General features: G+C 46.9%; 2 protein-coding genes across 3 annotated transcripts; one reads left to right on the top strand and one right to left on the bottom strand.

Annotated features, from left to right (window-relative positions):
• The first annotated feature begins 459 nt into the window (after window positions 1-459).
• On the top strand, window positions 460-15431 carry LOC144104798 (inositol-tetrakisphosphate 1-kinase-like). 2 transcript variants are annotated; one of them, XM_077637984.1, is made up of 7 exons: window positions 460-783; window positions 2708-2732; window positions 3592-3744; window positions 4789-4906; window positions 12116-12498; window positions 14173-14317; window positions 14389-15431. In XM_077637984.1, the coding sequence occupies exons 1-7, from the start codon at window positions 686-688 to the stop codon at window positions 14520-14522; spliced, it is 1056 nt and encodes a 351-aa protein (XP_077494110.1). In that variant the 5' UTR covers window positions 460-685; the 3' UTR covers window positions 14523-15431. The 2 variants fall into 2 exon arrangements, with proteins under 2 accessions (XP_077494110.1, XP_077494111.1); XM_077637985.1 differs by having other exon boundaries at window positions 547-783; window positions 3619-3744.
• Window positions 14096-24419, bottom strand: LOC144104797 (U3 small nucleolar RNA-associated protein 25 homolog). The gene is made up of 7 exons (XM_077637983.1): window positions 23761-24419; window positions 23145-23288; window positions 21365-21580; window positions 20004-20185; window positions 18413-18704; window positions 15911-16151; window positions 14096-15073 (listed from the first exon to the last, which is right to left on the bottom strand). The coding sequence occupies exons 1-7, from the start codon at window positions 24187-24189 to the stop codon at window positions 14529-14531; spliced, it is 2049 nt and encodes a 682-aa protein (XP_077494109.1). The 5' UTR covers window positions 24190-24419; the 3' UTR covers window positions 14096-14528.
• Window positions 24420-24559: the final 140 nt, after the last annotated feature.

Here is a 24559-nt window from a genome sequence, read left to right as displayed (position 1 = left end):
TGGGTCATTCTAAACGTAGAAGGTAAAATGAGCGTATGATTGACACACGCTTACGCAATGTGCTCCAAAGGTTACTGTATTAAACTTTGAATTTAGCGTCACGAAGTTCCAAGCACGCGAGTGCGCCTGGTACATGAAGATGAAAATATAAAGAGAGGAGATTAACTACAAGATATAGTAATGAGGGAGTAAATACTCATTGTCATTCACCCAAGCGCAGCCATACGGCTACAAGGCCGTACGGCTGAGCTTAGGTGAATGACAATGAGTAATTACTCCCTTGTTACAAATTCTGCTCCACCTGGGGGGATTCCCCTAAACATGTGACCAACAATATATGTTTTGGGCGCGGAAGGTTTGCGGCCGCCAGGAGGCCTTGCTCAAACTGGCTTGTGTTGACTATATAGTGGCTCGCAGTGGCTATCGGCGGCTGACAGGCCAAGGCCGGCGCAGGCTGACAGCAGCGGCAGAGGGCTGAGTGCGTGTATGTAGCGCGTGCATAGCAGGCTGCCTGGCGCTGCCCACGCCGGACGTGTTCAGCAGCGTGTGTCTCTCTGCATCAAGGCGCGTGTTGGGTTACGTGATGCCCTTTCGCTCCGCCGCATCAGCAGCGCGCGTCCGGTGATGACATCCGCCGGCCTCTGGCGCTCGTGATGCGCTGCTGACAGGCAGCGTCTCGCCGTCCATGTGCAACATGGAAGCTCCTCGGCCCCGCGTTGGCTTCTGGTGGGGAGACAAGAAGAGCCGCGAATTGAGCACCGACGACTTCAAGCAAGCCTGCGCGTAAGCACGCCGCCGTTATCTGCAGGTGCCGCCGCCCCCTGGCCGCCGCGCGGCCGGCACCAGTTTCGAAGGAATTCGTGCTTCGCCACTCGAGGCCAATGCGATCCGCGCATACCGATCGCTGGGGCGTCGCGGTGTCTGTGTCCTGCGCGGATCGAGTGTCGAATGCGGCCTGTGTTTACGGCGACGCCTGGGGATGTCAGTGGGACTGCACGCTGCTAGTTATGACGCTATAGTTTCAGGTTGCACATTCCGCGTGTGTTAGACCATGCTTTGTGTATTTCATTTTATACACTTTTTTGCGATATCTGATGTCACGTGTAGTATCGGGGGTTTTGATACGAGCTATTTTCTTAGCGCTTCCTGCATACATCTGTAGAAAATAACGGTGTAATTTCTGATGCGCAGCTAGCCTTCACAGATTGTGAAGTGTATCACAAAACTATAACCTGTTGCGTAGCATCCGAAACACAAAATTAGTGGTTGGAAGTGGTAATTTTTCGCATTGAGGAAATTCTTGGTGCGCAGAAACCTGCACCCTATAAGGAAAACTGTATTAATTCTCCAAGAGGAAATGATAGGTTTGTGATATGTGCAGTCATCATACCGTAATGCAGACAAACTAAGGCAATTTGCTATCAGGTTTCATCAGTTTACTGTAGTGTTAGCTGTACAACTGAAATAGCTCTGAATTTACAGTTTGCTGTCACAGCTTCCAGGGCACCAAAGCATCTTTTAGGGCAGCAAGTGCCGGAAAATAAGGTAGGATTTGAAAGTGAGACTGAATTTTCATGTTGGAGATTGCACCCACTCAGATGCGTCGTAATTTGGTGCTTGACAGTGCTTATCACTCTTGCTTAAGCTATATGACTGCTTGTTTCTAACGTTTTTGCTCTGAGAAGTTGTGTACTAAAACCAGTGTTAAGGGAGCGAACACTGTTTATAAATAGGTACGTTGCATTTGTAACTACACAAAAAATCCATTTTTTTTTGTAATATTATTTCAAGAAAGTGGCACAGCAGCTGACTCCAGGCTTATAGCTTAGAGGCTTGTTGTATGCCTGTTGTATGCCTGCAACTCTTGTTTGTACATAAGGTAGTCACTAAATATCAGCTCTCGCAGGTGCTTGTATCCTTGCCCAAGTATCATTGCTTGTATCATTGCCGAAGTGCATCCGTAAATAACTACTGTCAATGAAATGCATCAGATATTTATTAGTGTGATCTCCTAGTGCTGTTGTTTATATAACAGGCATGGCAGAAGTAAACAAATTCAGGAGGGCACTTTGTTGACCTAAAGTGCGGCAAGGCAAAAGCCTTTTAGTGCGGTGTTGCTCTTTTGTCATTGATGTGTGGTTAAGATGTTGATTAAGTACACAATTGTTTGTGAATCTTAAATGCTGGAGACACTGGAGGGCATTTGGGACGCATCGGCCTGATTCGACGCCTTTCTGCGAACACTCTCCAGCGTCCTAGACAAGGAGAACTACATATGCGTTGGCAGGAAGTAGCGTAGTCGTTAGCACGTTCGGCTGCGGGTGGGATTCGAACCACGAAGATTTTTTTTACTATCGAGTTGCTGGATGTAACGGACGCCGGACAGATCCATGGCCGCGAGTATGAGCCATTAAAGGCTTTCACCTTAAAAGGAGCCTGTTGTAGGCATCTTCAGGCAGGAACTGCTGCTGCAGTCTTGCATGGGCACACTAGTAGCAGTAGTAGAAGACAAGCCCGTATGCACTTAGAACACTAGAACAGAGGAGTTTTCTCCATGTCTGCCTACGCAGGTCTGTTGACTTTTTAGTTGGTCTTGAGCGTTCGCAGTGACGAAGGCTCTACATTGGTTCTGCTCTGCTGTACCCATGCACGTGCAGTGTGTGTGATATCATTGAGATGATGAAGCACTGTCCTTTTTTTTCTGCAGGTCTCATGGGCTGGAGTTGGTGAAGGTAAGAGCAGTCTCTCATTCATTGCAAGGAGTAGCAACAGATAGTTCGCACTGGCTTCTGTTAAGGCACCAGTGGAGTAGGATTCAAGTGTGCAAGTCATGTTCCTGTTTATGACAAAATCCATCTGAGCAGGGTAGCTTTTTACATTGTTGTTCTGCCATCTAGAGCACTCTTACCCTAGTTCAGCGTCCTTTAACTAGAAGAAGAAGAGATGTTTGATGTTTGTGTGTATTTGCATTGACACGTGCTGTGTACTGTGTACATTTAAGATTTCAGAATGTGCGTCAGCTCACTAGAATTCAAATATAGTTAGTCTTGGTCTTTATTTTTGATCGGAGCTGAAGGAATGCTGCCCAGGTATTCATAACTTGGTAACGCTGGGCAGGTTTAACATTGCCATTTCATTAGGTTTTTGTATTTCCAACCTGTCGCCATTGACTAGCACCACCATGCCCTGACTGCCCCTAGGCTGGAATGAATAACAAAGAGCGATTGCATGATGTGGCATCGCTTCAGGTAGTGACAAAGCATGGCACAACCAGAAATTCAAGTTTTATTAAATGGCAAGGTTGTGTACGCTGCTGTCAGAATATGTTAACACTCTCCTTTTGGTGATACTGTACGCTGCTGCTGCTAACTGCATTGATTCAAGCAAACTGTGGGTGTTAGTTTGCACTTTCAGTGTTTTACTGAGCTGGAATGCTGTATAAAGCAGGCTTTGATCAGTGAGGCAGCTTAATTGTATAAGGCTTATTAAGGCGTACTGTTTGGCTAGTTGGTTGCCTGTGTTCCCCGTTTACAGTGCTCAAACCAACATGGGACAAAGTTTCGTTCTGTGTGTGGCCCTGTTGAATGCCAGATCTCAAATGCTGCTCGCTTGCTCCAGCTGGACCTAAGTCGGCCCCTGGAAGAGCAGGGCCCACTGGCAGCCATTGTGCACAAGTTCTGCGACATTCTGGTGCGAGCCGACCATGGGGATGCCGAGTGCCAACGCATCACTGCCGAGTTTGAGGTGCGTGACGCCGAATGCACTCACACTGCGGACTTTTCGCTGCGCTTTCTGCATGGGAAGTTAGCAGTGCTTTGTTTGCTCTCCGCCCACCCCTCGAGCGGCTTGGCATTGCACGAAAATGGCAGGAATTTACTCCAGTGTCCAGCTACGATTGTCTGGTTATGCCAGCCATGTTCATAACATGAACTGAAAATGAAGATGAATTGAAGGTCTCTGTATTTTTAAAAGGTGCACTAGAATGCAAGCAAGGCAGCAATCACAGAAACGTTTTTAGGTGGGGCAGTATTTGTGAAGAACAGATACATACAAGCTAACTCGCATGTCATTGTCATGATTAGAGCAGAATGAAGGCAGTCTTGTCTGCTACCACAGGCACCTTAAGCCTAACTTGTTATATTTGTAGAGTAGTTTAACCACTTTAGTCTAATATAGAAAATGGCATCCTTATCAATTGTGATCACACATACTGGACTGAAATTTTGCTTGTTTGCTGCATATACGGAAAGTCCGGAACCACAGCACCATTCAAATGCTTCGCAGCAGTTGCCACCTCAGTTTAAAAAGTGATACAGCAGATGTGATGGTTCAAGCATATACCTCAGTGTGGTATTGCACTCTGCTATTCTGCTCTCACTGTGTAATGACAGTGTGTAGCATAGCATATACTGTAGACGTGTTTGAAAGAATGATTATGGGCGAATTTTTTTGCTGTGCTGATGCCACAAGGCAGTCTGTTATTGAGAGCTATTTGTTTTTCTTGTGGTCGACTGTGGCAGTAGTGCAGTGAGCTGCGTAAAGCATGGAAGAATGCCAACATGAGGGCTAGTTAGTGATGGTCCGTTATAGTGGTGAATCGTAGAGCAACAACTAAATGGAACACATTGACAAGAAATGGTCGGATAACTGTCGGTTTAGTCATGTGACTGCAAGACAAATGAAAGCAAAAAGAAAGCTTAGCCCGTGCAAGTGGCAGCTTGCTGCAGTCGCAGGCGTATCGCTGGAGCTCTGTAGTCGATCAGAGAGTAAGGAGAAATTGGCATGCAGCGTTTCTGCCGGGCACACCCGGGCGTGGTGGTGGTGGACCCCCTGGAGAATGTGCGCAAGGTGCTCAACCGCTTCCACCAGTACCGTCTGGTGGAACAGAGCCCCCTGGCCTCCACAGGTGAGGAGGCTCCCTACTGCATTTGTGCCTGGTCTCCTCAGCTTCGCCTTTGCAGGTTGCGCTGCACTCAGTCATGTACACTGCCGCACTTTAGTTTAGAGAAAGGTAGCGTTGCAAGTGATTTTTTTTTCTTCTGCAAACTTAATTCTTTTTCATTCTTTTCTGCACTGACATTTTGAAATGATTTGTAGAACATAAATTATACAAGCTCGACAAGACGGGGTGTCTCCAATTACTACTAGTAAACATGGTATAATTACATCGATAGTGCTCTTCAAACATTGGTAGATCTGGCATTTGCCATTATTTTGACGACTTGTTGATAGGAAAATATTTAACTGTAATGTTAGTGCTTGGCTGCATTTCGTGGTGGATTTATACTGGCAGTAAAGGAATCATACTTGCTTAGACGTCAGCACTTTTTTTGTGCATTGCTTCTAACACATTTTTCAGATTGTTGTCAGTTTACAAAAGTTGTAAAACTTGAGTAATTTTTTTAGACATCACACCAGCACAAGCATCCTTTATTCTCTTGATGCATGAAACCATGTTTGTATACTATTAAATATGGTAAACCTGACGCTTAATTGCATTTACAAATGGTGCTGCTTCTCTTTCGACTTCCCAAGTTGGGGACCTGGGTGCACAAGCACCTTAACCTTGCAGGTTGTATGGGTTTTTCATCATTTACTTTTTTTTCTCTCCAATCTCATTTTTCTGGAATTGTCTGCGCTTCATTGAACACTGAAAAGCCACACGTGAGCTCCATGCAGTTTGGGCATATTTCATCTTAAACACCCTCTCTCATTATATACGGAGCCCTACATAAGAAAAGCGGATGACACCATTTACTTCGGTCTAGTGTGACAGGTGTGCCTTGAAGGTAGCGTGCAGTCTCCTGTTACAACCTTATTGGCCTGCTGTATCCTCACACTTTGTGGTTTGCCACATTACAATGAGCTGAGCGTGGTGCTGGCTTGATCTGATTTAATCTGTTGCTGCAGTGGGCCTGTTGCAGAATTTCTCAGCAAGCGCCACTTTCGATGACACTTTCATTTTTGTGTGACGAAAGTTTCGACACTTAAGTATGACTGGAGTGAAGAGTGATCAGTAGTATTCACACGTTTGCAAATTATCTCAGATGTACTGCATTGGGTGCATTCAACTGATTGCACCAGCCTTCGTTGCAGCCATAAAAACAATATTGGAATCAGCATCTGCATGCACCCACCATATGATGCATGGCTCTAAATCTATTATACGAGTGAGTGCATGTTTGTCTATAGATTGGTAACCTTTTAAGCGACAGATGTACACACTCCCCATTGATTCGTGCTAACTGTGACAGTATTATATCAGTCATGCATAAAAACCATTACAGTGTGCAAGGGTGCGAAAAAAAAAAAATCTCTGAAAAGTATGTGTTGCACTTACTTCTAAGCATGCTTTCTTGTGAACATGGTAGTATTATTGACCCGCCGCGGTGGCTCAGTGGTTAGGGCGCTCGACTACTGATCCGGAGTTCCCGGGTTCGAACCCGACCGCGGCGGCTGCGTTTTTATGGAGGAAAAACGCTAAGGCGCCCGTGTGCTGTGCGATGTCAGTGCACGTTAAAGATCCCCAGGTGGTCGAAATTATTCCGGAGCCCTCCACTACGGCACCTATTTCTCTCTTTCTTCTTTCACTCCCTCCTTTATCCCTTCCCTTACGGCGCGGTTCAGGTGTCCAAGGATATATGAGACAAATACTGCGCCATTTCCTTTCCACCAAAAACCAATTATTATTATTATGGTAGTATTATTGACCCTGAGGACAGCTCGGACATTTGATGCTGAAGTGCCGCAAATAAGCATAGGCTCCTAGTCACCTTGATTAAAGAGCTGTGCTTTGTGCTACATGGGAAGCCCTCAGAATCAAGGAGAAGGCTGTGCAGGCTCTTTGGCAGCAGCCCCAAGCCTTTAAAAAGGAAAACAAAAGGGAGGGAAATGAAAATGCCACGTAGTACGTGGGAGCTGACATTGATGACATTCAACATGCTGCCATTGGTTCCAAGAAACTTTGCGGGAAGTGCCGCTGTTAGGAGATGCATGGTTTGCAGAGCTGTCACAGGTGGTAGTCAGGACCTTAAACAGGAAGGAAAAAATGAGTTTCATTGTGATGTTTCTCTCTAACTTGTGCTCACCCTCCCCGCAATGATGGCATGCCCCACAGTGTAGGCAAGGTTGAGTGTAGCGCATATATTGATGACATTGTTATGAAATTTGATTTCAGTAGACATGTGAGCTTGCATTTAACGTCAGCACTGTGTGCCGATGACCAAATACAATAAATGGAGCACCGTGCTGCCTTTTCATTGCATGGACTACCATTGCTCATTGATGAGAATGCTGCGCCAATTGCACAAGCCTGCATCATTGCATTACATCTGCTACATGCCGCTACAAATTAATGGCTTTCAATGACGTTGCGCCAAGGCTGTGCCAAAATATTATTCCAGCATCCCAGAGCTGCCTCCAGTTGCAAAGAGGCTGAGGCTACTGCCCAATGTGCATAGCTGCTACCACCTAATGTGCAGAGGCGTGACCCTGGTTCCTTCTCCCAATATGTGACAAGAAAGATGACTGAAGGAATCTGACCCCGTCCAGTTTCACGGCGAATGCACACGGAAAGGAAAAAATTGCTTTGAAGAGGCTCAAATAATAATAAATTTGGGTCCTGCTAGACTTATAGAGCCTTCGTGCAGCACGTGCTTCAGATGATATAGCTGCATTCCACGGACCTCATCCATGCTCGCTAGCTGTAACAGCACTGTCAACATCCGAGCTTTCGATTTTGTACAATAGGCGACATTAATTCGAAACTTCGGCCTAGAGAGTTTCGTATAAACAGGATTTGTGACAAACTGAGCCACTTCCAGTGATGAAGTGGCATTCTCTGTGGATGGGCATACGGTGACCACATTGTGTACGCGCAATATCGAGCTTGTGTCGTTGCTAGACGCCTTCCGTCACGTGAGCTTGAGTTATGTGTAATGGTGTGTGGAAGTTCGAACCAAATCTCTTAGTAGCAGACACTTGATGAGGAAGCAGCGAAGCGTTTGGAAAGTGCATGGCAGTGCTGAATGCTTCAGCGGAGGAAAATAGCAGTGTTCATTGCAATGGGGATCGCACATGCACGATAAAATGCTTCCTCGCGAGAGGGGCGCCCATGTTGGACTGCAAAGAAAATGGTCAGTCTCCTAAGAACCTGTGCAGTGCCTAGGCTTTGCACTAAGGCACATGGTATGGCATGATAACTTCAACAAAGCAAAATGGCCATGCTCATCCTGGAACGATTGCTGTGACCACGGTGGCATCTATGCATTCTTGATTTCCCTAAGAATTTTGTTCAATTGGAGCCTGTTTTTGACTGCTGATGTCGTGACCTAGGAGTGCAGTCACGTGCCTATTTTTAAATCTCTTGAGCGTTTTTTTAAGTTGGGCGAAAAAAAAAAAAACATGTTAAGGTGATATATTCAGAACACAACTGAAATGGGCATTTCTCTGAAGATGTTCTGCAACTTTTTCACGCAAGAATTTGCACTAATGTTAATGATACAAAATTTCGCTCATTTTGATTGGTTACACAGTAAGTGAATTTGGGTGCATTTAAAAAACTACACAGAGCTGACCAAGACATCAGCGTATCATTAACCCTGCACCACTCAAATCTTTCTGCAGCACGTTGTCACTTTTTAAACTGTGCCAATCTCACTATAGCTGCTCGAAATTTACTTTCACCTACTGCAAACGCTCTTCAATATGCTCTTAGCCATTCCCACTGCTGCATTGCTGCTCGACCTGTATGTTGGCTTGATGGAGATATCACTGGCATTCTTGCACTGCTGCTGTGCAAGTGTTGAGTCTTTAAGGCTGCAGTTCCTGCTATTGTGAAGTGACTTGCAATAAGGCTTTAAAAAGGGAAAAAAAAAAAAGAAAGGCCACGTCATGCGTGGGAGCTGATGTGGACGTCCAGCATGTTGTGCAAGCGTTGTATCTATAAGGCTTCTGTTCCTGCTCTTGTGAAATATCTTGCTATGAGCGCTTAAAAAGGAAGAAAAAAAGATGACAAAGGGTGAAAGAAAAGGTCACGTCATGGGTAGGAGCAGATGTGGACTTGCAACGTGTTGTGGCAAGCGTTTTATCTATAAGGCTGCAGTTCTGCTGTTGTGGAATGCCTTTGAGTGCCTCGCACTTGAAAGGCCTGTCGCGACAATCTTTGAAGCCAAACTTGGGGTGGAGATCAGTGCCCACATGAGATACATGCGGGTCTATCAGAGGTACAGATGGAATGCTACTGATAGCAGAGATAGTTGGGACGTTATATATGGGGACTCTCTTTTTCCAGTGATATCCGGTATCTCCTGATTTTCGTGCCCCAAGCAAATTTCTCAAATTCAGTTAATCCCGATTTCCAACGGAAAATGCACTTCGTAAAAATTTTAGTTTGCCAATGCACCGATACACAAAACGGGAAACACTACATGGAAACTAGTGGATGCCTTATGTATGCTTGTTTTTAGAGTGGGTTGAATATTTTAATATACTTTTTAACTCTTATTATCCATGACATGAAATCGAAAAGGACGTTTGAGAATTGAGAGGCTATTGGGGGGGGGTTCAAGCATTGTTGACTGCCATGTCAATGACCTATGTGCACTGACATTGTTTTATTTCTAGATAGGACAAAAAGAAATCTGAACCAAGAGGCTAGGACACAGGCACTGACTTGGCATTTTCTTAGCATCATTGTGTGAAGCATCCCCACGCTAACGACTCCATGTTTTAATGCTGTTCTGCATTTTACACCTTTGTCACACAGCCACTTTTAGAGGCTGTTCATTCAAGAGCTTTAGCTATTCTTAATTGTTATCAAACTCAAAGGAGTTGTGCTGCTGCTACATAGCTAACTCGATCACCATCGAGAGGTTTCATCATCTCGCACCAAGGTATGGTGCCGCTGTCACCGTCAGTAATTTTCCAGGCTTGCATGGAATCGGCCTACGGGGTTAACCCAAAAAGTTTATGGTTTATGGGGGTTTAACGTCCCGACCCGAAAAGGTTGAAAACAATTTTCTCATTTATTGCAGAGATATTATCACTCTTTAAATGAATTTTGTTGTTGTGGACAAGCTGTGTAGCATTCATGTACTTTTGAGGAAGCTGGCATTAGTTGCTTTTGTGTTGCTGGCAGCAGTGGCGTGCTGCAGTGTTTTGTAGCCTGGCTTGTCTCCTGCAAAATAACTTGCATATTTTGAAGCCCCATAATTTTTCAGTGATTACTGTGCTCCGATTTTATTCCCCAGCACGTTGCTGCAAGTGCTTCACATCCAAGAGTGCATGCTGCCATCGTTCGAAGGCCTTCGATGTCTTGATTGGGTTCTGCGTTGCTCCGCTGACTCAACAAACTATTTCCACAATGTCCATTAAGTCGATAGACGATCAGTTCGAAGGCCCTCAAAATTCCCATGTGACACGAATGTATTTAACTCTAATGGGATTGCGAAATAGTTTGATATATAAAAAAATGACAATAGAAAAGCTTATCTGCAGCTCTGAAACAAGAATACATTGCTCCGACACTAGTGATGCGCTTCTTGCAACGATGTGCCGGCAGCAGACATCGATAAGCACACTGCTTGACAAGGGTTGCTTATGCCTAACCTGCTTCACATCGAAGCCGCAGCTGACGGTGCTTTGGAACAAGCGACTGCATATCATAAGATGTTTAATCCTGTTAGCTGCACAACATAAATACAGTAATCGCATTTAAATTAAGGTACAGTTGGTTTCTGCAATGCCTTGGGCAGAAGAACAAGGGAAGCACACCAAGCAAAGGCGATTGCTAGGCTTGTTAGTTCGGTGGAGTTGGCTCCGCCCCATGACAGGGATGTGGTGTGGAAATTGAGTAGAGAAGACCGAACGCCACTCTCAAGCACACCTCATGTTTACCTCGTCATGCGGTTTCGCAACACTAAGCGCTGCCACCAAGGCCACACAGCCAACCCATTTTTGTGCGCGAAAGGTAATGAAAGAGTGCCATTAAGCGAAACGCCACTTGGAAAGACGCGTGCGGCATTCGATATATCGTTGTTCTGGCAAATAACGAGTTTGATAAACATGAACAGTGCTATCGGTTTGCATGGGATTTTCAAGGGGGTGTTTTGCTTGCTCGATGTAACAATAATTTGATATATCCAGGCTAGACTCTATAGCCGCTCTATGAATTAATGTTTTTACTGTGCACAAAGGCAGGCGCCAGCACAGATGCAGAATTGCTACTGCAGAAATGGCAGTGGGCGCGATGAAATATTAGTGAACGAGAAAAAGAAATATCAGATTTGGGAGACATTTTCTTCATGCAGCTTGCCACTTGTAAATTCTTTTTGAAGATGAATATAAGAAGAGAATTTCATGTCCTGCACAAAGAAAAAAATCGTAATGGTAGTTGAATATTTCTGCTGTAGGTAATGACCATAAAAAAACCGTACAGTAGCTTGTTTCTCAGTATTGAAATTTTTGCTCCACTTTGAACTTCAAAAATAGCGCATGATATGTACTCGTGAAATTAAAAAAAAAATGGTGCTAGTTATACTTTAAAAAGTCTGTGTGCAGGCAAGCTTAAATGCTGGCACTCTGTTTGTGCCAACTTTGTGTTGTGCAGAGTTTCAGGAATGCATTACTTGCACTGCCGTGTTGGCAGCATGTTCAAGGCTGCTTTTTTCTTGATGGCGTGTGCAGTCGGGGTATAAGTATGGAATGTGTTTTAGGCTTGGCTTAAGAGGTTTAAACGTTACCAAAGCGGCTCGGGCTATGAGGGATACCGTAGTAGAAGGCTCCTGATAATTTCGACCACCTGAGGTTCGTCAGACATTGAACAATACTCAAGTTTCTAGCATTTCACCTCCATCGAAATGTGGCTGGAGTGTTTAACTCTTTATCTGTGGTTTGCATTCCAAATTCTCAAATGAAGAGTGCAGTGTCCTGGCTGCATTTGTGCCACTTACAAACAGAATTTCTTGTATTGGAATGCAGTCCTTTCGAGCTATTGAGAAGAGGAGAGATTTGTCTTGCTGACTATATGGCCTTACAGCGGTTGTCTTTACGTAGTTCGCTTGGTGGAACAGCCACAGTTCTGCGACCTGGCGCTCTGTGTGTTTGTCTTCTGCAGAGTGGGTGTTTGTTCCGCCCTTTGTGGAGCTGAGTGGGACGGACCCGGTGGCAGACCAGGCGGCCCTCCGGGAGCGGGGAGTCCATTTCCCCATTGTGTGCAAGCCACTGGTGTCGCACGGCATGAAGCGGGCCCATCAGATGTGCCTGGTGTTTGGCGAGCATGGCCTGCGCGACCTCCAGGGCGCCTGTGTCGCCCAGCAGTTCGTGCCCCATGAGGGCCGCCTGCTCAAGGTGTATGTGCTTGGCCAGCGTTACCACCTCACCTGGCGGCCATCGCTCAAAGACTTTGTGGCTGGCGACCTTCCCACCATCTTCTTTAACAGCCAGGACGTGTCTAAGCCACACTCCAGCTCGCCACTCAACGCCCATGCTATCTTGGAGGCGAGTGCCCACGCTTGACTGGTTTGCAGTTTTGTGCTTATGCATCTCTGTACCTGTTTCTGCTGCATTTGTCACAGATGCTGGCCTTTTTCTACGGTAACTCAAGTAGTTCTACACCCTGAGTAATGGTCTATGCCGCATAACACAAACACCTGGCAAGAGCTGCTACACTGATACATGTGCAACGAACAGAGCAGCAACACAGGACACATAGCAAATGTAACTATGTAGAAATTAGTTTCGCACTTTGTTGCATTGACTTTAATTTTGCTGACCGATACTTTGAACTCCGATAATTCGGACTTAGCTGCACAACCATCGCGCACCTCAAAGAAATATTTTGGATTCTGTAGAGCCTGAAAACTGAATTTCTTGGACTGAATAAGTTGCAAGTGGACATCGCCGTGCAGTCAAGGCGTCTCTTCAGTGCTCAAGAATGCACCATTATGGATTCAGTGTGCCAGTGGATTGGCTAGGATGGACATGGCAGTTTCTGTGTATTATAGTTGCCACTTCAGACTACGGCAGATACTAACATTTTTGAGGTCCCATGTAGCGAAATTGCGGTGAAACCGTGACAGTGGCTGCGTCCTTCATGGCTCGAATTCCATCGCTGCTCGTAATACGGGGAACCAGAAAGAGTGGTGGGGAGGGTGGTGGGGCGATGATGTTGACAGAGGCATCCACTTCCTGCACGTTCTCGCAGTTCGCCCTGCCATCGTTCCCCTAGAAATGGGCTACGACCTTGAATTGCGCGGCGTGTCTGTCGAAATCGCATAGAGAATGTTTGTGTTAAAGCGGTCAACGGGCATGCTCTGCAGTGCAAAAGCGGTCAAGGGGCATGCTCTGCAGTGCAGTAACAAATTGTTTGTCATGCGGCGAGCCACTGATACCTGCAGTCAGTAAATTCTGATCCGAAAAATTCCTTGTAAAAATCTCCTACACAGTTTCCAACAAAACTGTTGCAGAATCGAGCAACTTGGACAGCCAGCTTTCCATTGCACCGAAAAAACTGGGTGCTTAAAATTCACTATTCGGTCCCTATAAATAGGACTGCTACTAGTACTACTACAGGACAGAAGATCCCTTGCACTGTTTTACCCACAAAAAGGCAGGTATTTTTGCCAAAGCAGGAGTGGCATTATCATGATAAACACCATCAATCACGGGTGTTTTATCTAGTTGACAATTGTCAACTCATCTTTGTTGCAGTGCTCATTCCATTTCTTCTCTGCTGTTATGACAATGACTAGACTGCAGTTCAATTTCAAACTGCGACTAAATTTCAAACTGCACAAGATGCATCAGCAACTGTTTTCAGACTTTGAAGCACATAACTGAACATGAAACCTTTATTCAAACCAGGTGCTGTGCACTGGCTGGAGATAAACCGAGGTCGCGAAGGATTACTCAGAGCAGTCCTCTTAAATGGTCACAGGTCACAGTAATGAGCTGACAGAACTTAACCAATGTTTGTGTGAAGGCAGAGCACCAAGCTTTTGCTGCCAGCTGAAGCCCATAACTTATCACAGTGCATACCCCTGGGTGTGGCAGGATGCATCATATGTTACGACCGCACAACAAGAAGCTGACACAGTTGTTTGATTTGCAGTCTCTGTGTTGTTGGAGTACACCATTGCAAAGGTCCAGTAACAACAGGTTTTTGATGCTCAGGGTATCCCAATGCCATGCCCACGAAAGCTGCGCTTTGTGGTGGACACCATGCGGCAACAGCTGGGGCAGCGTCTCTTTGGCATCGACATCATCGCCGAAAAAGGCACTGGCCGGTTCTGCATCATTGATGTGAACAACTTCCCCGGTAAGTGAGTTCGAGTTGTGCTTGTGTTGGTGGCAGCATGGTTGGTACAATGTGGCTCCTTCTCACTCCAGGCTACGATGGCGTGTCCAACTTCCTGGACCAGTTGAGTGGTCTGCTCGCAGAGCTGGTTGGCTCAGAGCTGCCAGACTCGGGCATCGACACGTCAGACTCGTCGGACGAGACCCCCCGGCGACTTAACCACTGACACCACTCACTGGCCAGCCGACACAAACACATGCACGTCGCGGGCGGCGTGCAGCAAGCGTGCAGCGCGTGTGTTTCCCACGATGGCCGCCAGGGGCAGTGCATCCTGGCGGCAGAAGAGGGCGGTGCAGTCAGTGCCACCTGCGGCCACCATGCGACAGAGCTCTGGGTAGAACTGGGGTAGCGTGGGCAGCTCGTAGAAGACAACTCGCTGCACGCCTTTGATCCGGTAGCGACGGTAAAAGTGGAAGCGCTCCGTGTACAGCAGCAGTCGTCGCCGACCAGTGAAGAAGACTCCGCGCGCTCGGGCGACCTTGGCGTCGGGCGTGTACTCGCAGATCTGGCAGAAGCTGGTGTCTAGTGACCGCAAGTGGTTGCGCAGGCGCACAAAGTCGAAGTATGAGCGCACGTACACCATGCAGCCCCGGGAGCCCTCTCGCAGCAGAGGCGGCAGCACTTTTTCAACGAAGAAGCGGAAGCGGGCCTCCGGTACGTCTGTGGCCGACGCGGCGTCGAAGCGCTGGAACACTTGGGTGAGGGCCACGGTCACCTCTGTTGGAACAAGTAGTGGGGAGGACATTGTGAGACGCTTCTGCAGAGGCCATAATATGCAAGCAGCGTGGCTGTGTAGTGTGTGTGGGTCGGCTGTCACCCGATGACACGTCTATGCGAGGCCCTGTTCTACAACGAGGACGCAAGTTTTACAGTGCTCTCTATGAAGTGTGCCTGGACCACGAGAAATGCAGCTCAGCTCAGAACTGTTTTTTCTTTTAAGAAGAACTGCATGGAATCTCTTTCTATGTTGGAAAGCGACACACAAGGGAGCTGTGTACAGTGACTAAGTGACACACAAGGCAGCTGTGTACAGTGACTCGGTGGATGCATTAAAGGCATTAGCCTTGCTTAAAAATGCCGCTTTCTTTACACTTCATAACTGTTTCTCTTCATAATGATGCTACATATGGGTGAAATCTTATTCTAGCTGTCAGACAATGCAGAAAACCTGCTGGAGGACATTGCAACAAATAAGGCAATAAAACCAGAGTGTGAGTGATCACTCTCCTTGAATTACAAGTGTGCCCACAAGTGTGTTTCTCAAATGAAAGCCAAGCGGATGCTTGCTTGAAAACAATGTGTTCAGCTTGATTTCCCTGCTGTACACTCCCCTTTCTAACATGAAGTGCATGCTCAAACCACAGTGGCCACCATTTCGGCGTACAGGAAGCATAGCCAAAGGCAATGCAGCATATCTGAGTGGCTCATCGCCACAAGCTCCAGTCTGCACCGCTTGAGCTGAATGCTGCCATTTCTCACCTTTACTGCACAGTGTTTTACACAGCTTTTCACAGTGTGAAGTCTCAAAAGCCAAAAGACTTTGTCAGGGCGTACCTGCAATGGAGCCTGGTGCAATGGGGTTGGCGGAGGTCACCAGGCCTGCGTAGTTCTGTGCATGCCGGCTCAGCAGGGCCGAGACGGGTGCCTGTGCCACGGCACTCAGCACTACAGTTTGGCGGAAGTGCTTAGCCCAGCCATGCAGCCACCAGAGACGCACACGCGAGAAGTCAGCCCCGTGTGGTTCCACTGCCAGCCGGTTCACGTGCTCCAACAGATGCACTACATGTTCCCAGTTCTGCGAGATGTGATATGAGTGTGGAAAGGTGAGTGGCCTATTAACCCAACAAAGCCAATAGCATTGGCACAAGTGATGCATGCCAAACATAGTGTAACGGGCTGACCATAACTAAACTGCAGCTAATGAAAGATACAATGCCTTAAACTTGAGCTAAGGACGTGCACATTGATGGCCAGAACTAGAACACTAGTGCAAGCACTTGTTTCTTTCCCATTCCAAGCATCACTAACTGTTATCTGTTGCCAGAGCACAGGAACATATCATGGACGAAAATGTGGGTTTTTCAAAGAGAGAGAAGGCAAACAAATGAATTGAAGAACAATTCAGTGGACAGCCTTAGTCCAAGAAGCAGGCAGATCTATGGATCAGTCCTGTGGACAGGGCCTTTTTACACCTTCGAGGGTTTTCAGCTTCCTTTGTCAAAACTAAAAAACCAATTGTGTGTCAGTGTGATTTTACCACACAAAATTACATGCTTGACAAGGAAAGCAGTCGCTCCCCATTCCCTTAAGTGATTTTTTTTTTTTAAGTTAACTAATTTTTCCGTTTGTTGGAACATTCGGACCATTTTTCTGGTCCCGCTGAGTCCAAAAAATCAGTCGGGAAATGTAGTGCAATCAAACCTGGATATATCCAACTCGAATGGTATCTCAAAATAATTTTATATATAAAAAATGGCAATATATAAGCATATCTCTAACCTAGAAGGAATAATACATTGCACCCACGCCAGGCCTAATCTGCTTCGCATCAAAACCGCAACGGATGGTGCCTTGAAATTTGCCAGAGTTTATCAGAAATGTCCAATCCTGTTAAACAGTGGACTACAAATAAAACAATTGCTCTTTAAATTTATAGTATAATTGGCTGCCCCAACACCGGCAGTGAAGCACACCGGGCTTAGGCAACCAGTAAGCTTCAGTTAGGATGGCTTCACTGCATGACAGTGATGTTCAGTGGAAAATGAGTACAAGAGAACAAAGGCCACCCTCAAGCAAGCCCCCCATTCGCCTTGTCACATTTAGATCACTAGCACTGCCAGCAAGTGCCAAAGGCCGCTTGGTTAAACCATCTCCGCACGCGAAAAGAAGCTCCATTTTCTGGGGCATGGCGTGCCATTCAACATATCGAATGACAAGGGAAATTTGATTTCAATACACTGTGAGACTTTCCTGTAGTTTTACGTAGGATTTTCAAGGGGGTATTTTTATGTTAAATATAGCCAATAAATCCAAATATCTGGGTTCGGTGTATCTAGGCTCGACTATAATGCTGTCCATTGAAGTGAACTGATTACAGACTGAGTTCAGTTACAATGCTACTTGGCAGTCCTATGTTTGGCGCTGCGGCAAGGTTCTTCGAAATTTCTGGTGCGATTTCCGTGCCAGAACACTCTGTAGCCATAGGAGGCATGAATGCACATGCCACACGTTTTCGAAGTAGAACAAACAGCGAGCGAGTGTGGCATATGGCAATGTGTTTTCCGTCACGTGGCATTCCGACTTTAGTCAAAATGGACTGAAAGTCTGCACCGTCTATACCGATTCCAGTAAAGAAACAGTTTTCACAAGAGCTGCACTACTAGCAGCTTGATCTCTTGTTGGTGACACAGGGACAAAAGACAAAGTGCTCTCTAAATTTATGTGATCGGTGTTCGTGTCAATCACTGTATATGCTTGTCTCACATACCTGCTCACTGCAGTTTCTATGGGCAGCAATGAGCTGTCGAAACGCCACAAGTATGAGACTGAGTCTTTCAGAGTGTTCAGTTTATACATCACTTCCGGCACGACAGTAACGGCTGCCCTTTTCTGCGTTTCGGATTGAACAATGACAGTATTTGCGAGCATTTCCTTACGCACTCATTTCTGTCAATTACCATCTCTTATTTTTAGGACTCTCTCTTGACATACTCCTAGTAAAGAGAATGTTATGGGGCAAAAAATTTGATTGCAGTTGGCCTTTTAAGTGATATAGCTTATGCATCAATTTCAGACAAACACTATGTAATTTAGAGCCAAGTTGTGTGCTTCTGTAGTGATTTTGTGTGTTTCAAAGAAGTCTGCAATCTCCGAGGCTGCACGGGTTTTGAATTTGATAGTGCCAAGCTTCCCAAACAAAAGGCTGCGCCCCCTGACTGATGCAGCACAGTAACTCTAGGAGGCGTATGAAGGTGCTAAAGTGTTATTGAGCAGTACAAAAAAAGTTTACGGCCCTGGCGGACATTCACAGAGGCTAGGAGCAGCAACAGCACTGACCTGCATGAGTAGCACCTCAGCCTGGTCCACAATCACCATTTCAATGGAGGAGAGGAAGTCATAGTCCCTGTCCTTCTCGCCCTCGGCCCCCACCACCGTTCGCAGCCCCAGAGGCGAGGCCACCAGAATGTCGGATGCGTAGAAGTCCTTGTACAGCCGCAGGGTCTTGCCAGACACACTGAGCCCCAGCCGGAATGCATCGTCTGTGTTGCCCGTAAAGGTCTGCTCATAATCCTCGGGTCGCTCCAGAAAACGGTGCTTCTCCTCTTCACAGCCAAACTCCTTCAGGAACCTGCATGTACATGATTGAGTGGTGCCCCAGCACGTTTTGGTAATGCGGCACAGTACTGCACATACTGTATGTATCAGGGTTGCGTTTTTTCTGCATAGTCAAAGCAGCCTGGCCTTAATGTCGGAACTAAACAACACACAGGCCCTTCTGCACATCCCACGCATGGCAAAGTGGAATGCAAGTCATGCTGTAACGTAGGCTTAAAGAATCCAGTCACTGTACTCCATCTCACAAGCGGTTATGGCGCTCGGCTGCTGGCCCGAAAGACGCGGGTTCGATCCCGGCCGCGGAGGCCGAATTTTGATGGAGGCGAAATTCTGGAGGCCCGTGTACTGTGCGATGTTAGTGCACGTTAAATAACCCCAGGTGTCGAAATTTGCGGGGCCCTTCACTACGGCGTCCCTCATAGCCTTAGTCGCTTTGGGACGTTAAACCCCCATAAGTCAAACCAAACCAAACCACAAGTAGTTTGCAGCGCTGGGAAGGATATGGCGATCTGAGCCAATCAGAACAGCATGGGCTGCAAAACATATTCCTCCGTTCCTCTCACCCGCGACTGGTGGCTCCATCCCTGGGAAGGAAAGTGTTCACTTTAGCACCAATGTCCAGTTGCTGCATGGAAGAGACTCAGCTGTCTTTGCAGACGCCATGCTTGTGGATGGTGGTGCCCCACTATGCGGCAGGCCTCTGCAGTGCTGTGTTCATGCGTTGCCATGAAACGCTCGCTGTACTTTGAAAACAGCACAGGCAGGGACACTATTTTTTTCGTTATTTTTATAGTCCCACAATAACTTTTGTAATTTGAAAAAACCGTTGTGGACTACCAATTCAATTGCTGCAATAATTGTTTAAAAGGTATTCGTAACACTGTTCAAATATTTGAGGGACTATTTGGTGTCTTCCTTGGCCCTGAATGGACAAGAGAGCTACATTTAATATTGCTTGTGAAACTACTTGTGAGATGAAGTATAGCCGAAGTGCCCTTGTTGCGAAGTGCTTGGCATCCACCATGCTGGCTGCAGCTTTTTGAGCCTTCGTTTGTTCAGTCGCTGGAACATGCCTCCCTCAACACTTTCTGCAAAAAACTGCAGTAGTGTTTATACCCAGAAACAGAGCTGCTGTAGTAGCCTCAGTAGAGTGACCAAAACGATAACTTGTTAGATCGCTTCCTTGCAAAGGAGATCACAAGGATATTGGTGACCCCGTAAAAAGTGGCTTTATGGCCTCTCCTGCTGAACTCCATTTTTCTGCAGTGCCAAGCACGGAGGTGCTAGTTTTGTGGAATGGCGAGTCACCAACCGTGCCATGTGGGCCACTTCTTTTGCAGGCAGCAGCTGGGCAAGCAGCTTTACTGTGCGCAGGGCTGACTCCCGGAAGGGAAGCAGCATCAGCACCCGCGGCCGTGTCAGCCCCTGGTCCCGCAGCTCTGAGGTGGCACCTCGGCGCAGCCGCGAGTTGTGGTGCAACACGCGGGACCGGCTCTGTCACAAGAGAAAACATGCATTCACACAGCTGCCTCTGTTGGACTAAAAAGAAAAAACGTTAATTATTAATTAATAAACAGCCACAAAGTGTCCAAGACCATTAGCATCTTGGAAAAGCAGCTGTGCCTACAATGTGAGGAATAGTAGTTTACAGTAAGAGCTTGTAATTTTAACCTCAAGGGACTGAAAAGAAGTGAATTATTTGCCATAAGCTGCAGACACATTATGCAGCGAAGACATCTGCCCACTGAGTTGTGGACAGGTGAACAGCCTGCACACCCTGTCAGGCGGCAGCTCAATTAATTGTAAGAGACTGCTCGGGAAAAGCAATCTGGATCGCAATTCAACCCAAGCAACCCAAGTCCTACCAATGGCAGGACACGCGATAGAAGGGCAGTGGCACATCGCTTGACAGCTACATCACTGTGCCAGTAGCAACATGAAGACTCCCAGGGAACTATGAAGAGGATTACCAGTTCCACATACAGGGACACTAACCCATTTATTTCTAACCAAACAACTGCCGTCTGTGAACACTGGATGGCATGTCGCATGACCACTGCGCCAGCAGTGGCACGAAGGCTACCTGAGATGTATGAATGTAGAGAATGACAATTCCGCATATATCGACACTAACCCATTAATGCTACCCGAACAACTGCTGAACACTGGATATGGACACCGGAACAGAAGTGAAAAACCGAACTGCTAGCACACCTAATTTGCATTTGGCCTAACTATGCAAACTAGCCTTTTTTTTTTATTTAATGTACAACAAAGTAAAACGCTCGCAAATTGTTTCCTGCCAAATGCATGTTGCCATGCTGTGCATTTTCCCACACAAATCGCACTAGTGTGCACCCACCCCCCTGAAGTTTTATTTCAGCTGATCTCGTGACTGGAAAGGACAAGCTGGCCACAGGCGCCATTTTGCTTTGACTGCTACAGAAGCCACAAAAAATAAAGCACTGAAAGAAATCCAGCGGCTTGTCAAGTGAGGTAATTCAATGCACTAACAATGTTTTGGGGAACATGGTAAGCCATGAACTTGAGCAAATTACATGTGCTTCATGATTCAATCGTGTGAAACGGGACGGAACAACAGTGGCAATACATTGTCGTCCTGCCCACTGTGCCACCATTTGGAAGTAGCTGAGGCTACTCGGGGGTACTCACCTTGAGCACATGATTGAGCGCATGCAGGCAGTAGGCAGCACGCAGCTCCTCTCCGTTGTCTAGTGTGCGCTCTGTGAATAACAGGTCCCTGTACGAGGTCAGCACTGAGAGGAACTCTGTCTGGACTGGCGTCAGCTCGGGCACTGCCAGGGAACTCTTGAGCCATAGACTGTCCTTGCCCTGAGCCCGCACCAGTGGGACATCTCGAGGGTTCCCCTAGGGCAACCAAAGCATACTTTGCTCAGTGCTGCACTTGTGCGGCTCTTATGACTAAGGTCGAAAACTTTACAACACTGCACATTCATGGACAACTGTTTACCAGAAGAAGGCTTGTGGAAGAAATTTTTTTTTTGTGCCATCAAGGAGACCAGTTCACTGAGGAGCCTAAGCATGAGACGACAAATTCCATATGCTGGAACAACTATAACTAAACAGACCCTCTCAGGGGTCCGCTCACTTCTGCTTGCTCAAAATCTAACTGAAATTTGTATCTGCATCTTTATCCAGGCGCTGAGAGCAACACTTCAGTACTACCTGCTTGAACTACTATATGATACTGCTTTAGAAAATTCATATGTAAGTTCTCGCTCTTCAGATGAACATCAGCCTTTACTTCAGGCTGTGCCAGAAAAGTTTTATTTACATTGTTATCTTTCCACAAGCAATTTTTGCGAGTACTGTATCCACCGGTGTATTGCAATCAGTGGAGAGGATACTCCTAGTCGTGAGCAGTCCTTATCGGAAAAAAACCTCAGCCTGTGAATTTAAGTGGGTGCCAGTGAGTTCAAAATGAGCCTAAGCCAATGGGAATTGATTGTATCCTGCGAAGTCATGTCAGGTGTAGAGTTAAGAATTTAATGGACAACGTGCACAAACATTATTCCCTTTCCTGCCAACACTCGTAGCCTTCAGCATGTTGACAGCTCAGTCATACCTGTAATGCCTACAATGCCTAACAGTTGGACCACAAGCCTGCCTCGGCAAGTAGGTCTAGCTCGCTTCGCTTATCGTACCAGCCTTAAACACACCGACAAAAGTGTGACTAGAAATCTAAGTGCAGAACCTCCGTTATATATGCAGTCAAGAAGACTCCATACTTGCTAGATTCTTGATATTAATCATAAAACTACTGCAACTGGGTCTACTACTCGCTGTGCTCAAATTCATTAGGTAAAAGTGGCAATGCAGTGGAGACAACTGCCGCAGCTGCAATACACGAAACTTGCTCAAAACAATTTTAGCTACTCAAGTGTATTTTACATTTATTTCATGTACTTTTTCTGTTTATTCATGAATGTTGCTGCTCTGTTGTGTTGAGCTTTAAGCAGCTAAGGCTGTCATGCACCAAACACTACAATGATTAAAATGTCTATGTTGTATGTTGTGTTGTTGTACTATCTGCTTGAACTATAGTACTGCTTTAGAAAATTCATATGGAAGTTCTCGCTCTTCAGATGAACATCAGCCTTTACTTCAGGCTGTGCCAGAAAAGTTTTATTTACATTGTCATCTCTCCACAAGCAATTTTTGCGAGTACTGTTCGTACTGTGCAATACTCCAGTGCTCTCTCGTATGAGCACTGGTTTCATTTCCTGGCATAAACAAATGAGACATGCTCAAAAGTGTTGTGGCGCCTGTGTTGTTCACCTTCGTCATCCTGTCTGCACTGTTCCTTTCTGTCATGTCAAACAAACAAGCCTGCAACGCCACCCTTGGCACTCTTGTTTTACAAAGGCATCAGCATGTCAAGGGACGCAGTGTGTGATCAGTTATGTCCAACCTGCATTCCTGTAACTCGCAGCTGTCCCAGTGTCGGCCAACGCAGCTCTGTGCGCGTACGTTCGGCACCTTCAAGGGGGAACCTCTCCCCTTCGATATCCCACTCGAAGTGCACCAAGAAAGGGTCGCCTTGCGCTGGGAGTTCCTGCAATGATAAAGCACAGGCATGGTGAAAGACGTGCCCTCCAGACACAGCCTTTCACGCCGGCAAGTGACAAAATCCCCAAGGTGCAACACATGAGGTAAGAGCCGTTTTGACAGGGAGGAATGCTGTCACCGTCACTGACCAACAACTACAGGCTAAAACCTATGCCACACTTGCAGCAATGCTCCTATTGCCTCGACACAGTGGTTAATCGGCCTGCAGTGTAGCGCACAGGCAGGAACAAGAATGGATCACTCCGTTTGCAAAAAAAAAGAAAAGAGAAATGAGTTATTTCTGCAACGAAGTTGAAAATGCGTTATGGACATATGCGTCCAGAGAAAAGCTGCTCAGAATAACGACAGCTGTGCTTTCCACATGCGCTGATGACTTATTCTTAAGTTGAATGCTGATCATACTGCCGGAAGAACACTGCTGACATTTCGGCACACCATAGCACAAGATTCGGCAGTACTTGTTCCTCGTCTTCGCCGGCGCTCTGCTCGCTCGCGTTGTCGTCGCCTTCAGCGTCGCGCGGTGCACAGTCCTCGTCGGCCCCATCCTGGTCGTCGTCCGCCGAGTCGTCGTCGTCGTCGTCGCTGCTCCCAGCAGCAGCAGCAGCAGCAGCGCGGCGGCCATCGAATGTGCCCAGCAGCTGACCCACGGCATCGTCACTCTCGCTGGACGAGTCTTCCTCTGTACGGGAGTCCTCCGAGTCGTCTTCGTGAGAATCGGCGGCACGGCCCTCGGAAGGCACGATCACGGTGGCCGCGCGATCACCCGCCGACGGCTGCTCGTTGGCCGGGTGCTGCTCGCCGAAGTCGACCCAGTGCCTCTTGTCCTTCTTGGACAGCTTGGGGGCTGCGGCCGCCCGCCGTTTTCGCCCGCGAGCCGGCCGACCCATTTCTGTTCGGGAAACCGCAGAGATCACCGCCGAACAACCGCGTGCGTACTTGTCACAGCGAGCCGATCGAAAGCACGACCCGCGCGCCCGCGCACAACACACGCTTGCTCGCGGAGCACGCAGCACGTGGAATGCACTTTCGCTTGATGATGATCAGAACATGAAAATGAAACTTCTCTCTGCAGCCTGAACGTTGCACCTCTGTACTGCTCTCGGCTGTTACGCGGATTAATTCTTGGTATGAAAATATTATTGGCGATTATACTTATGCAGTTAATGATGTTCATTTGACATAATTGCGTGGTAATGATTCCGTACAGCACGACGACAGTGCTGTCTGTAAAGAACTCTATTCACTTCTGTGGTCGCA

Source organism: Amblyomma americanum, chromosome 9, assembly GCF_052857255.1.
Source record: "Amblyomma americanum isolate KBUSLIRL-KWMA chromosome 9, ASM5285725v1, whole genome shotgun sequence".
In the NCBI taxonomy this organism is placed as follows: Eukaryota; Metazoa; Arthropoda; class Arachnida; order Ixodida; family Ixodidae; genus Amblyomma; species Amblyomma americanum.
This window is presented reverse-complemented; position numbering and strand designations above follow the sequence as displayed.

Coding starts and splice junctions, on each gene's coding strand:
- LOC144104797 (XM_077637983.1), bottom strand. CDS start 24,189: ATGGGTCGGCCGGCTCGCGGGCGAAAACGGCGGGCGGCCGCAGCCCCC. Junction 21,581..23,144: donor TGCGAGTTACAGGAATGCAG/GTTGGACATAAC, acceptor TGGTTGCCCTAG/GGGAACCCTCGAGATGTCCC. Junction 20,186..21,364: donor CGCTCAATCATGTGCTCAAG/GTGAGTACCCCC, acceptor CTCTTGTGACAG/AGCCGGTCCCGCGTGTTGCA.
- LOC144104798 (XM_077637984.1), top strand. CDS start 686: ATGTGCAACATGGAAGCTCCTCGGCCCCGCGTTGGCTTCTGGTGGGGA. Junction 2,733..3,591: donor ATGGGCTGGAGTTGGTGAAG/GTAAGAGCAGTC, acceptor GTTGAATGCCAG/ATCTCAAATGCTGCTCGCTT. Junction 4,907..12,115: donor GAGCCCCCTGGCCTCCACAG/GTGAGGAGGCTC, acceptor TGTCTTCTGCAG/AGTGGGTGTTTGTTCCGCCC.